Source organism: Panthera leo, chromosome C1 (assembly GCF_018350215.1).
Source record: "Panthera leo isolate Ple1 chromosome C1, P.leo_Ple1_pat1.1, whole genome shotgun sequence".
Lineage (NCBI taxonomy): Eukaryota > Metazoa > Chordata > Mammalia > Carnivora > Felidae > Panthera > Panthera leo.
Window position 1 is genome coordinate 212,227,160 of NC_056686.1, and position 17,502 is coordinate 212,244,661.

The 17,502-nt window shown below is 52.8% G+C and overlaps 1 protein-coding gene across 10 annotated transcripts in view; it reads left to right on the forward strand.

The window, feature by feature from the left end:
* ARMC9 (armadillo repeat containing 9) overlaps positions 1 to 3,818 on the forward strand; it is a 150,180-nt gene extending 146,362 nt beyond the window's left edge. For 7 of the 10 annotated variants that reach the window (XM_042950474.1, XM_042950479.1, XM_042950483.1 and 4 more), the window contains 2 exons: positions 118 to 290; positions 1,398 to 2,463. In XM_042950474.1, coding sequence (XP_042806408.1) covers positions 118 to 290; positions 1,398 to 1,525 — 301 coding nt within the window. In that variant the 3' untranslated portion in view covers positions 1,526 to 2,463. Of the gene's footprint in view, positions 1 to 117; positions 291 to 713; positions 803 to 1,397; positions 2,464 to 2,533 lie in introns of those variants that run through there. The other 3 variants (XR_006205754.1, XM_042950480.1, XM_042950481.1) reach the window with 3 other exon arrangements.
* The last annotated feature ends 13,684 nt before the right edge of the window (positions 3,819 to 17,502 follow it).

Genomic DNA, 17,502 nt, shown 5'->3' on the forward strand with positions numbered 1-17,502 from the left:
CATGCCCAGGACAGTGCCTGCCTGGCATCTTTGTGCTCACAACGGCAAGTCCTTCCTTCCTCCTGTGACTCCTAGCCATGCAGTGGCTGTGACTCTAGACTACACGTTTTGTTCCAGGGAATTTACATCGGCCTTCACCTGCAAGCCCCGGACCCCCCGGACCCCTGAGATCCTGGACCTGAACCCACCCAAGGCCAAGGCATCCGCTCTGGCCCCTCAGTTCTCCTCGTGTGGCCCCCAGCAGGCCAGCCGCCCCAGCTCCATGACCTCCTCCACGAGAGGACCACAGAGTAAGTCAGACTGGAGGGAAGGGCACTGAGCTCCTCTGTGCCCAGCAGGCACAGGACCAGGACCCCAGGCAGTGGCTTCTTGTGCCCTAGGGACAGATCCGTTCTTCACCAGCCTTTCTATTTATGAAATTGCCATTGGCCCTGGTGCCTCATACACAAGCTGGTAAACTGAGACTGTCCAGGCAGTGCCTCTCGGAGTTAACATTCCCCCACCCCCACCCCCGCCTGTGGGACTTGTGTGATTGGCCCTGAAAACCTGGACCTCCTTCCTGGCGGGAAGCAGGCAGCCTCAAAATCCAACAGAAGCAGGTGCCTTGGAGGGAGGGCCACCAGAGGGACTGAGAGTGCGGTGGGCCCAAGGGGCCTCCTTCCTGCCCTGTTGCCCACTGTGAAGACCACTTCCTCTCTCCCCTCCCCTCCTAGCCTCAGCCGGTTGACCACACCAGAGCCTGGACCTTTCCAAAGAGTCTAAAGATAAGGGAAGGTCGCCTGGCTGGAGTGTGTGACTCTCGATCTCAGGGCTGTAGCCTTGAGCCCATGTTGGTTGTAGAGGTCGCGTCGAAATAAAAAAAAAAAAAAAAAAATGATAATAATTTTTTAAGTACATAAATAAATTAAATAAAAATAAAGGAAAACAAAAGAGAAGCCAGACAAGAATGTCAATCAGCAGAAGGTCTGTCACACTCAGGATATATGCATTTTGCCGCTGTGCTGTCCCCTGCTGCCCCAATCGCTTCCTGCCAGAGCCCCGGGCGCCCCGGCCAACGGGGACCCGCTGGGCTGGCCGTGTGGCTAATGGGCCGTGGCTGGAAAGCAGGGCCGCCCTCCCTCTTCTCGAACAGCGCCCATCTGCTGGGAAACACACGGTGAAGCCCCCAGCCCCGTGTCCCCTCCAGCGGTGCAGGCCAAGCTGTTTCCTCACACGGGCCCAAAGGAAGCACCGGCAAATACCAGGAACACTGGCCCTAGAGAAGCAGACAGACCCATTTGACCCCTGCCGGGCTCCAGGCCACACCGGGCAGCACCGGGCCGGAGCCCCCAAGGGTCATAATCGAGGCAGCAATGGCCAGTACCCGACGGGCTCCACGGGGCTCTGCCTGCACGTAGATTGCTCAGCTAGCAGCAGATTTATGTCCTGTGGCCTCGACAAACAGCAAAACTATTGCCAGCAAAATTCACTGGGAGCCCCACGCCAAGCAGCCTGCTTCCTGAGAGGAAAGAGCGTGGCCACGTGAGTCACGCCCCGGCCGCGGAGCAGGTGACCTGGGGGAAGGGAAGGTTTCAGTATTCGGTTTGCACAGAGCCGGTTGAAAGAAGGCTTGTATGGGACAGAGGGGACTCTGTGCAGTTACCGCCTTGGTGCTGGCAGCTTGCTCTCGCCTTTCTTCTCCAGGCGGCCAATCTTCCAGGAAGTGAGGATGGTCTCTTCGCCGGTGTCACCGTCCCGTTGCCCGAGGACCAGCCAGCTTCCCTTCCTCAGCCGGCCAGCAGCTGCAGGTGACAGATGTGGAGGAGACCGTTGTCTGCCAGCGGCCAGGCGAGGCCAGCTCTCCGGGCAGCGTAGGAGCAGGCCCCCCACAGCCCCCGGGACACCGGGTCCTGTCCCTGCCCGTCCCCGGCCGCCCCTCACACACAGGAACAGACCTGGGTAGACGGTGCGAGCTGCTCACGTCAGGAGCCTGTGGGGGGGAGCAGGGACTGGAGACTCGGCCCGAGACGGGGCCTTGGCCTCAATGGAAACCGTCGCTCCTCTCGGTCCAGCCGGAAGGAGACTGAAGGGATTTAGAATAAGGGAGACGCATCCCGAAGCCATATTCCTGAGCAGCAGATTTGATATTCTTCCTTTTTTAAAATCTGAGACGAATATGATACATTCCCGTACGTAGCTTGGACTATATCGCTGTTTCCGATCTTCTGCACGCGTGTTTTAAAGGCCTCGTAGGGTTGACGCCATTTCCCCCTCCCCTGCCTCCTTTAAGACCGTAAACACAAACAGCTCCCTGGCAAAATGATGGGGGAGGCTTGCCCCTTGCAGTGGGTGACGTCAGAGCTCACGCCTTAGGATAAAGGAAAGAACTTTGCCCGCCGAGCCGGCGAGGTCCCCCAAACTAGTGGCAGAATCTGACCTCTCCTCAAATATAAATACTGAAATAAACTGAATATTGAGACGGTCCTTGCGTGTGGTAGGGCGTGTGTGTGCGTGTGCGTGCGTGTGTGTGTGAAGTTACGTACTCTCCCCTCAGCACTCCATCTGCCATGGCCATGCCCTTTAGAGAAGACATCCCTGTGGTCCCGCTGGATGTAAATAGAGAAGATTTCATTTTTCGACGGCCTCCTCTCTCCTCAAGAGAGCAAGCAGAGGAGGGAAGCGGAAGAATTGTAGAGCAGGCCAGTCACCAGGTTGTCCCCACGACAAACTTGTCACGGGCCAGGATCCTGGGTTAATCTTGTTTTTGGCAGTGGCACAAGGCCGGGCACGGTAGAACTCTGTGGTCACATGACTGGCCCGGAAGCCGCATCTGGATTCTCTGGAAACGTGGGAGCCCCTCTTTGTTCCTGGAGAAGAAAGCTGTGGAGAACAAGGCCCTACCTTCTTCTTGGGAAGGCACTCCAGGCGCTCTGCGACTCCTGACTTGGAGGTATGAAGAGAAAACACCCACACTTATCACAGGTACTATCGATGTGGACAGAGACCGGGTCCCTGAAATGGGATCACTCCACGGTGACACTTTGAAAAGTGGTTGCGGAGGAACGTGATGGAAAAGTCTCTCCTGTTCTCCCCAGTAAATCCACTCCCTTCAGATTCCTCGGATGCCGCTGACTGGCGCGGCCTTTCCCCTGCCTTCGTGTGGGAGCAGCCCCGTCTCCAGAAATCCAGAGGGAATGGAAGAGTCCTCAGTTTCCCCCCTTCTCCACGGTGAAAAGGCAACTGCTGTTTTTCCCTCAAACCTGCAGATGAGCTAAAGTCTGGTTTGTGAACGTCTAGTGACTTTAAGGGGGAAAAAAAAGACAATCTTTTAGCGATTCAGGGAGTATCCAGTTCTGGATCAAACTACACTGAAGTCATCAGGTGTGGTTGGGGTGGTTCTTTGGGGAAAGTAAATACTGTCCAGCCTCTGCACCATGCCCTGGGAGACTCCTCTCTCTGCAACACATGTCCACATGCCACGGCTGATGGCTAGCAAGAGGCTTGGTAAAATACCAGCAACTTCTTCCCAAATATCCCAGCTATCTGCGAGCCTCACTGAGTTTGCCGGGGTCAGACACGAACGCGACCGACCTATGGGGGAAAGAATCGAGTAGGTGAATGAACCCAAATGGTTTCAAAGGTCATCTGGACATTTAGTCATAGAGCCACTAGGACTGGCCCATGACACCTACCCAGGGAGCCATGGTGGAGAGCCTGTGGAAATTTTGAGAATGGTAGGCCCGCAGAAAGATCACTTCTTCCCCTGGAAGCTGACCCCACCTCTCCAGTTACCTGGCCTCCTAATTTCTCCTGAGCAGAAATTAAAATTTTTTTTAATGTTGACTTATTTTTGAGAGAAACAGAGACAGAATATGAATGGGTTGGGGCAGAGAGAGAGGGAGACCCAGAATCCAAAGCAGGCTCCAGGCTCTGAGCTGTCAGCACAGAGCCCGACGCGGGTCTCGAACCCATGGACCGAGAGACCACGACCTGAGCCGAAGTCGGACGCTCAACTGACTGAGCCACCCAGGCGCCCCATCTCCTGAGCAGAACTTGATCTCATTTTGCTTCATTCACAGTAAGGTGCAACTATCTGACAACAGCTTAAATTTTGACCTTGGGTGGGAATATAATAAGACAGGTAGAAGTTTGAGATCCAATCAGATACCAGCAGTCAGTAGGTTGGGAAGGATTTAGCCCAAATCTAAAGAACTAAATAAAAAACAAATACACAAATAAGACTAATGCAAAAATTCCATGACCAAAAAAGCCAAACTTTGTAAGAAAAACAAGATCTGACCCTGTGTTTACTAAATCCTAATCCCGGCCCCAATTCCAATAAAGCTTTTTTTAGCGGAAAGGGCAGCCAGCTCATGAGCCAGGGTTTGCTGATTTGATTTTTTTAAATACTGCATTAAAAATATTATTTGCCTTGATTCCTAAGTTTTGGGCTACCGCCTTACATTTCGTGTGTGAAGCGAATGCCTCACTGCCTCCCCCTTGTCCTGGCCCGAGATCTGGGGGATCCTCCTGGGCCCTCCCTGTGTGCCAGCGAAGCACAGCTTCATAGCCGGCCGGCCGGCCTTCCTGCCTGCCTGCCTGTCTTCCTCTCTCCAGACGCTGTTTGTGATACCTTGTGCTAAGGAGTGGTTCCCTTTGCTTTGCGCATAACAAACTACCCCCCCCACCACCACCCCGAAGTGACTTAAAACCAACAGTTTGTCAACTTTACAATTCTGTGGTTCATTGACGGGGGCTGGGCCGCAACTGGGCAGTTCTGTTGCACTTGGCTGGACCCAGGTGTGTGTGTCCGTGGCCAGAGGGCAGTCAAGGGCCTCACTCGTGTCCGACAGCTGGCCGTCGGCTGGATCCTGGGTTCTCCTCCATGAGGCCTGTCCTCCCGCAGCAAGCTAGCCCTGGGCTCGTTCACGGGCGGTCTCAGGGCTCGAACTGCCGTAAGATGAGGCCCACGTGCTGCTCAGGTTTCTACCTGCCTCGTGCTTCCTCTTCGCCCGTTGGCCAAAGCAGGCCGCACAGCCATGGCCAGAAGGTCGCGTGGACAGATGGGGATACGGGGAAAGTGAACAGACCCAGGGCATGGCCCGAACAATCGGCCACATTGAAGGCGTTCGGAACTTACCTCCCTCCTCAGGGCCAAATCTTTCAAGGTTGTTTTTCCGCTGGGGAGTAACATTTAGATTCAGCGCAACAAACATCCTGGGGCGCTACTCTGTGTCCGGACGTGGAATGTGGTGATTTTGTTAAGTTAACATTTGTTGGGGCGCCTGGGTGGCTCAGCCTGGCGTCTGACTCTTGATTTCGGCTCAGGTCATGATCCCAGGGTCGTGGGATCCAGCCCCACTTGGGCTCTGCACTGAGCATAGAGCCTGCTGAAGATTCTGTCTCTCTGTCTCTGTCTGTCTCTCTCTCTCTCCCTCTGTCCCTTCCCCCCGTCTCACACTCTCTCCCTTTCTCTAAAATAAAATTTTTAAAAAGTTTTTAAAAAACTGTTAAATGGGGCAACAGCAAGAGAAAGTGAAATAGAGAAGGTTGTTACTCACAGGTCCTGACCCTGGGGAGGTCAGGCAGGGAGGTCGTGGTGGGGTGCCAGCGGAACGAGAGAGCAAGCCCGGGACGTGTGCCTTTCCTACGGTTGGGCGGGCGGAGTGTCTCTAGGGTTCCTGGATTAAGGCCCGGCTGGTCAATCCAAACAAGAGGAGCAGGGGTTCTAGTAAGCACTGCAGGGGTCTTGTCTAAGGGGCACATGGGGGAAGGAGCTGAGAGGCAGGAGAGACAGTCACCAGGGGCCGCGGGGAGGTCCTGTCTTACTTCTGCCTCTGCCGGCTATGACCTCAGGTGTGCACTCGAGGAAGGCCTAGTGTCAGCCCCAGGCCCCGCAGGCCGCATGGAGACCGCGGGGGCAACACTGTGGAGACCCGGCTCCACTGCCCCCCGAGTCGCTGCCCATCTTCTACGGAGAATTCCCAACCTTTGCCACAGTCCAGGGCGGAGCACCAGCGCCGCAGGGAAGCGAGGGGCAGACTTTCTGGAGGAGGCTGTGGGACTGAGAGAAAGTGCCCCCTCGAGCGACCTACACAGAGTCCCCAGTCTAAGGGGACAGTTGAAGACCCGGAGCGGACGGGCTTTCAGAGGAGGGGACTAGAGAAATAAGAAACTGAGGGCAGAAGGGGGGTTGAGAGAAAGAAGAGGGGCGGGTGCAGGAGATGCCCTCGGGGGAGGAGGACAGGGACCCCGGAAGAAAGCAGGGCACGCTGGGCAGTTGTCGCTGGCAGGACAGGGCTGCTGAGACCACCCTCCGGGGAACAGGAGCCCCAGGGCGATGGGCCGGAGGAGGTCGCCCTGGCACCAAGAAAGGCTGCCGAAGGCACTGAGGTCAGCGGGGGACATCCTGGAGAGGGAAGAGGGGGCAGGGCGCAGCCTGAGCTCAGAGAGGGGAGACGGAGCGAAGGCCTCGGGGCAGTGATCTTGAGGGGCGCCGGGATGGGGGGGGGGAGGGCAGGGGGTCCACCAGGCCCTCCTCTGGCACCCGGGCCCGCGGCAGCCTGTGTCAGCTCACAGGGGCCGCTCCCTAAATTTTCATGGGTTCTATGAGCTGCTGTCAAACATAACGGCTAACAAAAAATTTTAAATTATCTAAACTTACAACTCAATAAATTCTATTTGATAGACAGTAATAAGGGGCACCTGGGTGGCTCGGTCGGTTAAGCGCCCAACTCTTGATTTCAGCTCAGGTCATGATCCCAGACTCTTGGGATCCAGCCCTGAGTCAGGCTCCGCATTGAACATGGAGACTGTTTGAGATTCTCTCTCTCTCTCTCTCTCTCTCTCTCTCTCTCTCTGTCCCCCTCCCTCCGTCTCCCTCTCTCTCTCTTTCTCTGCCCCTCTCCCTGGCTGACGCTTGCTTTCTCTCTCTCAAATCAAATAAAGTAACAAATACTCAAAACTCATCCCTTCCTAATTGTTTTACTGTATTTACCATCGTCTATGTCCTGGCGGTTACTTACATCTGTTGTACCCGTTTGGGGGAAATAGGACATGACAGCCGCTATGCGTCTCTCCCTGACTGTTCGCGGATATCATTTCCACAGCCTGGAATTGGCCATGTTGGGAACAAACACACCGGAGAAGCTGGGAAACCCTACAGACCGGGGCTTCTCCCCTCCCCACCCCGCCCCCCTGCTTGTGAAAGATGGCCGGCAGGGGTGTGCAAAGAAGGGCAGTCGGAGGCAGAGTGTCAGGTGCAGGGCGGGTGCCCCCGACAACGGCAAGCCCGAATGGCGGCATGCGTGCTGGACGAGCAGCCGCCGCTCGGAAAGCCTCTGTCCACACCTCTGTCTACACCACCTCAGGTCTCTGGCATCGGCCCAAAGTGCTAACATCACCTCACACCCAGGCCTTCGCCTTACGGGAGCCAGCCCGGAGCCTTTGCTCCTGGATTACGTGCTGAGTGAGGGACGACACCGGGTTACCCTGGGTGGCCTTGCCTGGACCTTGCCGCTTGGCACACTCCTGCCGCTCACACTTCCGATACCTACGCTGCCCAGAGACGCACCTGCCCCACCTGTTTAACGACAGGGCGCTGCTCTGCCTGCCAGTGACGGGTAGCAGTCACCACTCCCCGGGAGTGAGAACTCACTAGATACACAGTCGGACTCCTAGGACTTGGTGTTGTGGTCAGGGCGGGGGCGCCGACAGGTCTGAGAAGAGATAAGGGGGCCCTCGTCACACTGGCAGGTCCCTGGGTGCTGCCCAGGCCAGGCTTGAACTCGGGCAGCAGCATCTTCTAGGGAGAAGCCAGGCAGAGGGCCTCGGGGACTTTATAGGTCCAGAGGGGCCGCGCCCAGGGTTTCCTGGGGACACTGGGCTTATGGGCAGAAGGCAGGGCATAGAGCCTAGATTCAGGCTGGGGTGTGAGGTGAGGAACACTAGCACCATTCCCAAGGCCAGTCTTCAACGGCCCACCCAGGGAGCAGCGTGATCAGAGGGCTTGCAGGGCCTCAGGGGAGCCCCCTGGCCCTGCGGCTTGAGGGTCCATTAATGACCTGGTGTGGGGACCCAGCTGGAGCCGACATTGAGAGTCTCCTGCTGGGCCACTTTGGGGGACACCTGTTTCTGTGCCCAGAGCATCACAGACAGGACGCCAGGGGGCCCAAGGCAGTGGGACCAGGGGACAGTGGGGAGCAAACCCTGGACAAGGAAGGCATCAGTGGCCAGAAACCCCCTTCTACTAAAGGCGTGGAGCGGCCGGCAGGCGGAAAAACACAAAAACCAGGCAAAAGAGGAGGAGATTTCTGAGATTTTGTGGGATCTCCAAAGGAGCACATGGAAACAGCGAGGGAAAGGAGGCTGAGCCGGGCTGGGCCAGCCCCTCCTCTGAGCGGCAGAGTGAGGCAACACCCAGGCAAATGGATGATGTTCAGGCGGCTGTGAAGAGCACCCCCTGACCCCCCCACCCGCCCCCCCAGAAGAAATGGTGGGAGTGGCATTTTCATCACAAGGCTTCAGGGAAAATCAACTACTAAGAATGTGCAGGGCTGCAGCTGGTCCGAGGGCACGACCCAGGGGCTCTGGGGGCTGCATGGCGGGACACCCGACACCCACACCCGGAGATGGGCTTGAAGGCACCGCGGCACCCTGCAGGCCCCGTCTGTGGGGGCCTCTGATTCCAGGCAATCCCTGGGGTGCTGCCCTGGGAGGCCTGGGATGACTCCCTCCCAGCGGGAGGCGGGTCCCCCCGCCACATGGTCCGAAGGGCAACTCCCATTCACTGCCCGGACCCGCCTCTCCAGGTTCTTGCAGGGTGGGAGATGGACTGACGCGCCACTCAGAGACCCGAACCCCTATCTGGTGAGGCCGCAAAGCTGATGCCAGTGGCCATGTCCCCATCTGCAGGACGAGAGAAGGAGGCACCACAGGAAGGGGCGGAGGTGACGCTGGCCAGGCGGGCTCCCTGGTAGCAGTTGTCTCCAGCCACACCCTGACCTTTTCCGCTTATCTGGCCCAATAAATCCTGCCTTTTCTTTTCCCCCTAATGACTCTCAAGGTTGAGGGTGTCACTAGCAACCAAAAGATCTGAGAGTGAAACAGTGGCCCTCGTCGCTTCCACTTTGGCTGGTCTGCCACACGGTCCCCAGTATTCCTTCCAAACCCACTTTCGGTTAGTGGCTGAGCAACTCTGAGAGCGTGTGTGGTGCAGTCACCCCCCCACACACACGCACACATGCTGCTGACCCCGGCTGCCGGCAGGAAGTGTCTCAACGCCAGCGGCTCTGCCTCTGGTCCTTCTAGGGAAACGTCACGTAGCTGGGTCCCTTCTGATTCTTTAGCAGCAAAGCTCCAGACCCTTCCATCCGTCACTCTTGTGAGAACAAGTTTCCACCTTCATTGTTACTTCAACATGGTGAGAGTCCCCCTCTGTGATATGTGTAACTACAAGCCTCAGAAGGGACAAGTGAGGTGACCTTGAGGCCAGGTGGAGGGGAAATCAGCAATGGGAGTAAAGGCGGGACAAGACGGCGACGTCACAGTGCCAAACTGGTGGTCAGATCAGCCCTGGGCTCTGCTGGGGGACTAGACTCACCCCACAGCCTCTGTCATGAGGGTCAGGGTTCCCGCCAGGATTCTGAGGTCACCTGAAGGCAGGAGTACCTGCAGACCAAACCGGACCAAAAAGTTCAAGGTCATAGTTAACCGTTAAATGCAACTCCTCAGACGTTGGCCCGGGCATGGAACATACCTCCATCTTTTTCCTGCACGATGGTGTGGCTGATAAAAAAGTTTACCGCCAGGATGTGAGGTTCTGTGACTGCTGGCTAGGGTGGGGACAGGCAGGCACTGAAATATGCCCCGCCTGGAACAACCCTGGCCTCTCCCCTCTGTGCCCTGGAGCAGGTGGCTCGGGGCTCACTCTGCCCTCACTCAAGCTCCATTTGGTCGACTTCTGCAGCATCAAACCCAGGACTGGGTTTTCTTTTCTCCGTTGTTGGTTCTCTGACGTCAGAACCAGTGACTCCTCGCACCTGACATGGAGGTCCCACGTTAAAGATCCCGGGTCCCAGCCTCCAGGATCATGGGTCCCCTGGCTCTGAAAATGCCCTTTTCTGTTCCTGCCTCTCATCCCATCCACTCACTGACCCGCTTCCTTCTGGGCCTTCCTCTCTCATCACCCAGGGTTCCGCTCCAGTCTGGTGACAGTTCGGGAAAGGAGGGCACCGGGGACTCCACACCGAGACGGGAGGATCCAAGTAGAGGGGAGGGGTGGGCGCCTCCTGGCCTGTACTCTTCCTTCTCCCCGGGTGTCTCTGGCTCCATGAAGTCTTGGAAGACAGATGTCATCCTGTGTCTAAACCCAGCCTGAGACCAAGCTGAGATTCAGAACTATAGTCCACGACTGGGCGAAAAGTGGCTTGAGCCACAGATCCAGAGAGAAGCTCCCGGTCAAAGGAAAAATGATTCCATCAGGGTATCCTTTCCTCGTTTTGATGGGGAGGGCAGGAGGGGATAGGAGGACCCCTGAAGATGAGGCCTCCCTGGGCCCTGGAGTAGACCAGCTCAGTCTCCTGCAGGGAACCCAAGGCTGTTCAGAGGGAGGTCCACCCGTGAGGATGGGGTGAAAAGCCCTCCCTACCCTGCTGAAAGCGCCCTGGGTCAAGCAGGTCTGGATGTGGGGTGTCACCTTCCCAAGCAGGCTTACGTCAGAGGGGTCCAGGGAAGTCAGCACCACACTCTCGGTGGCCTGTTCCACAGAGGCTGCCCTTACGGCCTCGTCCCTTCCAATGTCCGAAGCTTGCACCCCGAGGACAGCCAAGGGGCCCCACAGGAAGGCAGTTGCCCAGAGCCCAGACGCCTTTCTGGCGTGTGGCACTCCTGTGTCTGCACCCAGCTCTCTTGGCGACGCCAGAGTGGTGGAGAGGCCCCCCAGGGTCCATCTCGCCCACTCTTTCCTCACTGCCTGTCACCTGGTGCCGTTCAACCGTCCACACTTCTCACCTCCCGGCCGCGGACAGGATCATACCAGTCCCTTGTCCCTGGCTGAGGGATGGCTTTCCAAGGTGACCAGAGCGGCCTGGGGCCTCTGGTGAGGCAGGGGCACAGCCCTCGAGATGTGCATCCCACCTCATCTGCGTTACCACTTTCGGGGCAGAGCCCTGGGTTCTGAGACCCCGCCCTGACGGGGGCGGGGTGAAGTGAGACCGGCAGCCGGGCACTGGAGGGGGTGGGGGCCGCGCAGGCTGCGCAGACCCCAGGCTGAGATCGAGGAGGGCCCACGCCTTCAAGGAAGGAAGACTCTGCAGGCCCCTGGGGAGAAGGTCACCCCCAGGGGACACGGGGTCAGGTTTCTGCCTGACCTTTCTGCTCCAGCCTCCGCCTCCCTTACCTGCCTAGGCCCCAGGAGGACTTTCCTGACCCCTCTCTGTCCCTGCTTCCCAAGATCCTTTGACGCCCCATCATCTCACAGGCACACTGTGGGGTCCCTGCCCGTGAACTCCGCGGGGGTAGGGAGGGCCCGGGCTGCTCCCCGCAGCGTCCTGTCTGGGCCAGGTGGCGGTCAAACCTGAATTGCGGGAGTCTCCTGGGTACCAGGGCTGTAGGTCTCAATTCAGGGCCCCGTCCTGAGCTCCCCACACTCTGAGGTTACTCCCGGCTGTGGCCGCCCCTGGGTGTCCACTGCCTGCCTTCCCCACAAACTACAGGTTCCCTCAGGGACAGCCTGTGCGTAGCTGGTCTCTGGTTCCTTTTAACAGCTCTACTGAGGAATCGCTCAGGGTTCCTGGCTGGTTCAGTCGGTAGAGCATGCGACTCTTGATCTCGGGGTCATGAGTTCAAGCCCCACATTGGGCATGGAGCCTACTTAAAAATAAATAAATAAACAGGGGTGCCTGGGTGGCTCAGTCGGTGAAGGGTCCAACTCTTGATTTCGGCTCTGGTGTTGAGTTCGAGCCCCTCGTCAGGCTTGGTGCTGCACAAAGCCTACTTGGAATTCTCTCTCTCCTTCGCTCTCTGCCCCTCCCCCACTCTCATTCTCTCTCTCTCTCTCTCTCTCTCTCTCGTTCTCTTTCGCGCACGCTCTCTGCCTCTCCCCTGCTGGCACTCTCTCTCTAAAATAAAATAAAATAATTTTTTAATTAAAGAAATAAATAGCAGCTTTACTGAGGTATCACTGACGTACAATCAACTGTATGTGTCTAAAGCGTACACGGTGATAAACTCTGATAGATGGGAGCATCCGTGAAACCATCACCATGAGCAAGAGAGTGAGAAACCATCACCTTCAACAATTTCCTCGTGCTCTCTTGTAATCTCTCCCCCCAACCTCTCCCCCATCATTAGGCAGATTTGTTTGTATTTTCTAGAATTTTTTACTTATAATCATACAGTATGTACTCTTTTTTGTCTGGCTTCTTTCAGCCGGCATAATTAGTTTGAAATTATCCCTGCTCTGGCATGTGCTGGTAATTCAGTTCTTTTTATTATGGAGAATTGCATTGTCCAGATATATCACCTTTGGTATATTTAGCTACTAAAAATAAAGCTGCTGTGAGCATTCATGTACAAGTCTTGGTATGGACATGTTTCTCTTTGGTAAATACTTAGGAGTGGAATGGCCGGGTTATGGGTAGGTGTGTTTAACTGGTTAAGAAACTGTCCAACTGTTGTCCAAAGTTGACACACCAATGTACATTCCCACCACGATCGCACGAGAGTTCTAGGTGCTCCGTGTCCTCATCAACACTTGACATGGTCAGTCTTGCTAACTAACACATTCTGATAGATCTGTCTCTCATTGTGATCTTAATTCACACTCCCCTAATGACCAATGGTGTTGAACGTCTTTCATGTGATTCCTTGCCCTCTGTAGATCTCCTCTGGTGAGAAGTCCATTCAAATCTTTCATTTTTTTTTCATAGAGTTGTTTGTTTTCTAATTTTCCATTTGAGAGTACTTTCTGTACTCACCACGCAAGTTCTTTATCAGAAACTTGCTTTGCAAATAATTTCTCCGAGTCTCTGTCTTGTCTGCTGATTCTTTTCCAAATGTCTTTCAAAGAGCAGAAATTAGGTTGATGAAGTATGGTTTATCAACTTTTTTTTCTTTTATGAATCATGCTTTTGGTGTTGTATCTAAGAAATGTTCATTCCCGGTCCAGCACCTGGCAGCCTGTGTGCCCTCATTGCTCAATCAATGTTTGTGGGGGGGTGGGGGGGGGGTGGGTGCAGGTCAGGGCAAGGTGAACAGCACATTGAGGAACTTTGGCCCTAGATGTAGGTTCTGGAAAACATGGCTCCAGAGAGCTGCTTAAAGACCCACTGGGAACAACAAAAAATGCTGATGGTGCCTTGAGATTTTCCAGAAGAAACTGAGGGGGACCAGGTTACAGTTGCAGGAGGGCAGTCTGGGATGGGGAGGTGGGCAACTTAGGAGCTCAGATGCCATTATCTCCAGGCATTTTCAGGAGAAAATGGCATTTCTCTTCCTTCCTTCCTTCCTTCTTTCCTTCCTTCCTTCCTCCCTCCTTACTTCCTTTCTTCCTTCTCTCTTTCCCTCCCTCTTTCCTTCCTTCCCACCTTCCCTCCTTCCCTCCTTTCTTCTCTCCTTTCTTCTCTCCTTCCTTCCTCCCTCCCTCCTTCCTTACTTCCTTTCTTCCTTCCCTCTTTCCCTCCCTCTTTCCCTCCTTCCCACCTTCCCTCCTTCCCTCCTTTCTTCTCTCCTTCCTTCCTTCCTTCCTTCCTCCCTTCCTCTCTTCCTTCCTCCCTTCCGTCCTTCCTTCCCTCCTTCTCTCCTTCTTTTCTTCTTTTCCTCCTTCCTCCCTTCTTTCCTTCTACCTCCTCTTTATTTCTTTCCCATCTGTCTGTGAGTTAGCTTTATACTCCTTTGAGAATGGCTTCCTCATTCCCTTTGCATCATTTCTTTCCTTGGGCCTTCCTGTCTTTTCTATCTGGGTGATCTCTGCATATAGTAAAACACCAGCCTTTCCTGTCCTGTTGCTACAAATCTTCCTCTGAATCATGATTTCCCATGTTTTTTTTTTTCAGCTTTATTAAGGTATAATTGACAATATAAAATTGTAAGATATTTAAAGTATACATCACGGCGATTTCATATAGTAGACATTGTGAAAGGCTTCCCTCCGTCTAGTTAATTAGCATATCCATCACCTCACATATTTATTTATTTATTTTTTTTTTTGGTGAGAACATTTAAGTTCTACTGTCTTGGTAAATTTCAACTATACAATACAGTGTTGTCTACTATCCTCGCCATTAGATCCTCAGAACTTACTCATCTTATAGCTGCAAGTTTGTACCCTTTCACCAACCCCTCCCTACTTCCTCTGCTCCATGGAGCCCCTGGCTCTGTTTTCTATCTGTTTCTGAGTTTGACTTTTTCTTTTTTTAAGAATCCACATATAAGTGGGGCGCCTGGGTGGCTCAGTCAGTTAAGCGTCTGACATTGGCTCAGGTCATGATCTCACGGTTCGTGGGTTTGAGCCCCACGTCGGTCTCTGTGCTGACGGCTCAGAGCCTGGAGCCTGCTTCGGGTTCTGTGTCTCCCTCTCTCTCTGTCCCTCCCCCACTCATGCTCTCTCTCTCTCTCTTTCTCAAAAACAAACATTTTTAAAAATTTTTAAAAAGAATCCACATATGAAAGATACCATGTAGTATTTGTCTTTCTCTGTCTGGCTTATTTCACTTAGTGTAATGCCCTCAAGTTCCATCCATGCTGTCACAATGGCACAATTTCTTTCTCATGTCTGAATAATATTCCTGTGTGTGTGTGTGTATACACATATATGTGTGTGTATATATATGTATATATAGACCATATTTCTTGTCCACCTATCCATTGATGGACACTTAGGTTGTTTCCATAACTTGGCTATTGTGAACAATGCTGCAAAGAACATGGGCGTGCATCTGTCTCTTTGGTATCCTGTTTTCATTTCCTCTGAATATATAATCAGAAGTGGGAATGCTAAATCATATGGTAGTTTCACGTTTTATTTAAAAAAAAAAAAAAACCCTCCATTTTCTTTTCTCTCTCTCTCTTTCTTTCTTTCTTTCTTTCGTAACCTCTGTGCCCTATGTGGGGCTCAAACTCACAGCCCCTAGATCAAGAGTCACATCCTCTACCAAATGAGCCAGCCAGGTGTCCCGTATTATTTTTATAGCAGCTACGTCAATTTACATTCCTGCCAAACATGCACAAGGAAAGGTTCCCTTCTCTCCAAATCTTCACCAATACTTGTTATCTCTTGTCTTTTGTGGCTTTGCTTTTCCCTTCCCTGATGATTAGTAATGTTGACCACCCTTTCACATACCTGTTGGCCATTTGGATGTCTTCTTTGAGAATATGTCTATTCAGTTCCTTTGCCTGCTTTCTAATCAGATTTTTTGCTGTTGAGTTGTATGAGTTCTTTGTATATTTTGGGTGTTAACCTCTCATCAGATGCATGATTTGCAAGTATTTTCTCCAATTCTGTAGGTTGCCTTTTCAATTTTTGATGGTTTCCTTTGCTCTGCAGAAGCTTTTTGGTTTGATGTAGCCCGACTTTGTTTAATTTTTTGTTGTTGCCTTTCCTTTGGTGTTAAATTCAAAAAAATTCCAAAAAATTGCCAAGACTAACATTGAGGAACTTACTTCCGATGTTTTCTTCTAGAAGTTTTATGGTTTCAGGTTACACTTCATTCAAGCCTTTAATCCATTTTGAGTTGACTTTGGGTGTAGTGTAAGATGAGGGTCAAGTTTCATTCTTTTGCATGTGGATATTCAGTTTCCCCAGCACCATTTATTGACAAGATTATCCTTTCCCCATTGTATATTCTTGGTTCTTTTATTGTAAGTTAATTCACCATACATATGTGGGTTTATTTCTGGGCTCTCTGTTCTGTTCCACTGATGTAGGTGTCGGTCTTTATGCCAATACCACAATGTTTTGATTACTATCACTTTGTAGTATAGTTTGAGATCAAGAAGGGTGATGCCTCCATCTTTGTTCTTTCTCGAGATTACTTTGACATTTCAGGGTCTTTTATAGTTCCATACAAATTTTGGTGTTGTTTTTTCCTATTTCTTTGAAAAATGCCACTGGAATTTTGATAGTAGAGCCCTTGGGGGGGGGGGATGGGTAGCCAGTTAAGAACTCTTTCTTTGTTTGCTCTAGTCTGGTCGGTCTCAGGGACACAAGCCCTGTAGGCTTTCAGAGCTAGGTGTCTGGGGGGCCCATCCTTTAGGTGGAAGTCTTAAAAGTCAGGGTGCTGGATGTTGGATCAACACTTGGCTCCTTGGGGAAAAGGTGGAGTTGTGAATCCCTTCGCAATTGTGTGTCACTGTGCCTGGGGTGATGTACGTAATGAGAGTGTATCTCAGACTTTTCAATGTAGATATTTTGTCGTTCTCCTGATGTGTATTTGTTGCCCAGCTAGTTTCTGAACTTCCTTCAGAGGCAATTGCTCGTGTGTAGCTGTAGAGTCAGGGTGTCCGTGGGAGAAGGTGAGTTCAGGAGTGCCTTCGTTGCCATCTTGGACTGGAACCTCTATGTCTTTTGACCCTGCCAGCCTTTACAAGCTTGGACCAGGCCACCATAGAAAGTTTTCACAAGTCATTCCTCCCTGGCTCGCACGCACTGGCTTTCTCCCCATTGACCTCAGCCTTGCTGTGGGGAAGGGAAGGATCCAGCTCGGTGAGGAAGGGGCAGAGCCAGGCCACCTGCGCCTTCTGGAAGAACTGCCTCAAGCCTGTAAAGACTGTGAGATCTGAGAGGACCTGTCCCTCCCACACTCTTGGCTCTCCTCAAGCTTGTGCGTTCGTCTCAAGTTCTAGGTGTCCTGTCTCCTACATGCCTGTGATGGCGGGCCGTGGGGGGGAGCTTTGAAGGAGATAACAATAATGGCATGAGTTAAAAGTCTTTAGTTGGGGGTGACAAAAAAACAGCAACAAAAAATTATTGGCACCTGTAACCACATCAGGGAAGGCAGTGTCACACCAGTATTATATATAATATATTAATAATAATATAACATGATATGATATGATATGATATAATATAATATAATATAATATAATATAATGTAATATAATACTCACTTAGGGTGTATATTATCTTCCTAATGCTGCTGTAACAAAGTACCACAAACTTAGTGACTTAAAACAACTCGAATTTATTCTCTCACACTCTGTAGATCAGAAGTGTGGATTGGCTCAGCTAGTTTCTCTGCTCAGCATCTTACAAGGTCAAAACCAAGGTGTTGGCCAGCTGGGCTCTTATTCAGAGGCTCTGGGGCAGTCTGCTTCTAAACTCATTCAGACCGTGGGCAGAACGCAGTTCCTTGTGGTTGCAGGACGGAGGTCCTCGTATCCTCCTGGCTCAGCTGGGGCTCACAGAGACCTCTCTCCGGTCTCGGGACGGCAGGCGGCTCCCTATATTTCAGAACCAGTAAAGGCACACCAAATCCCCCTCACTCCTGGAATCTTCCTGATTTTCCTTTCTGCTGCATTCGGACA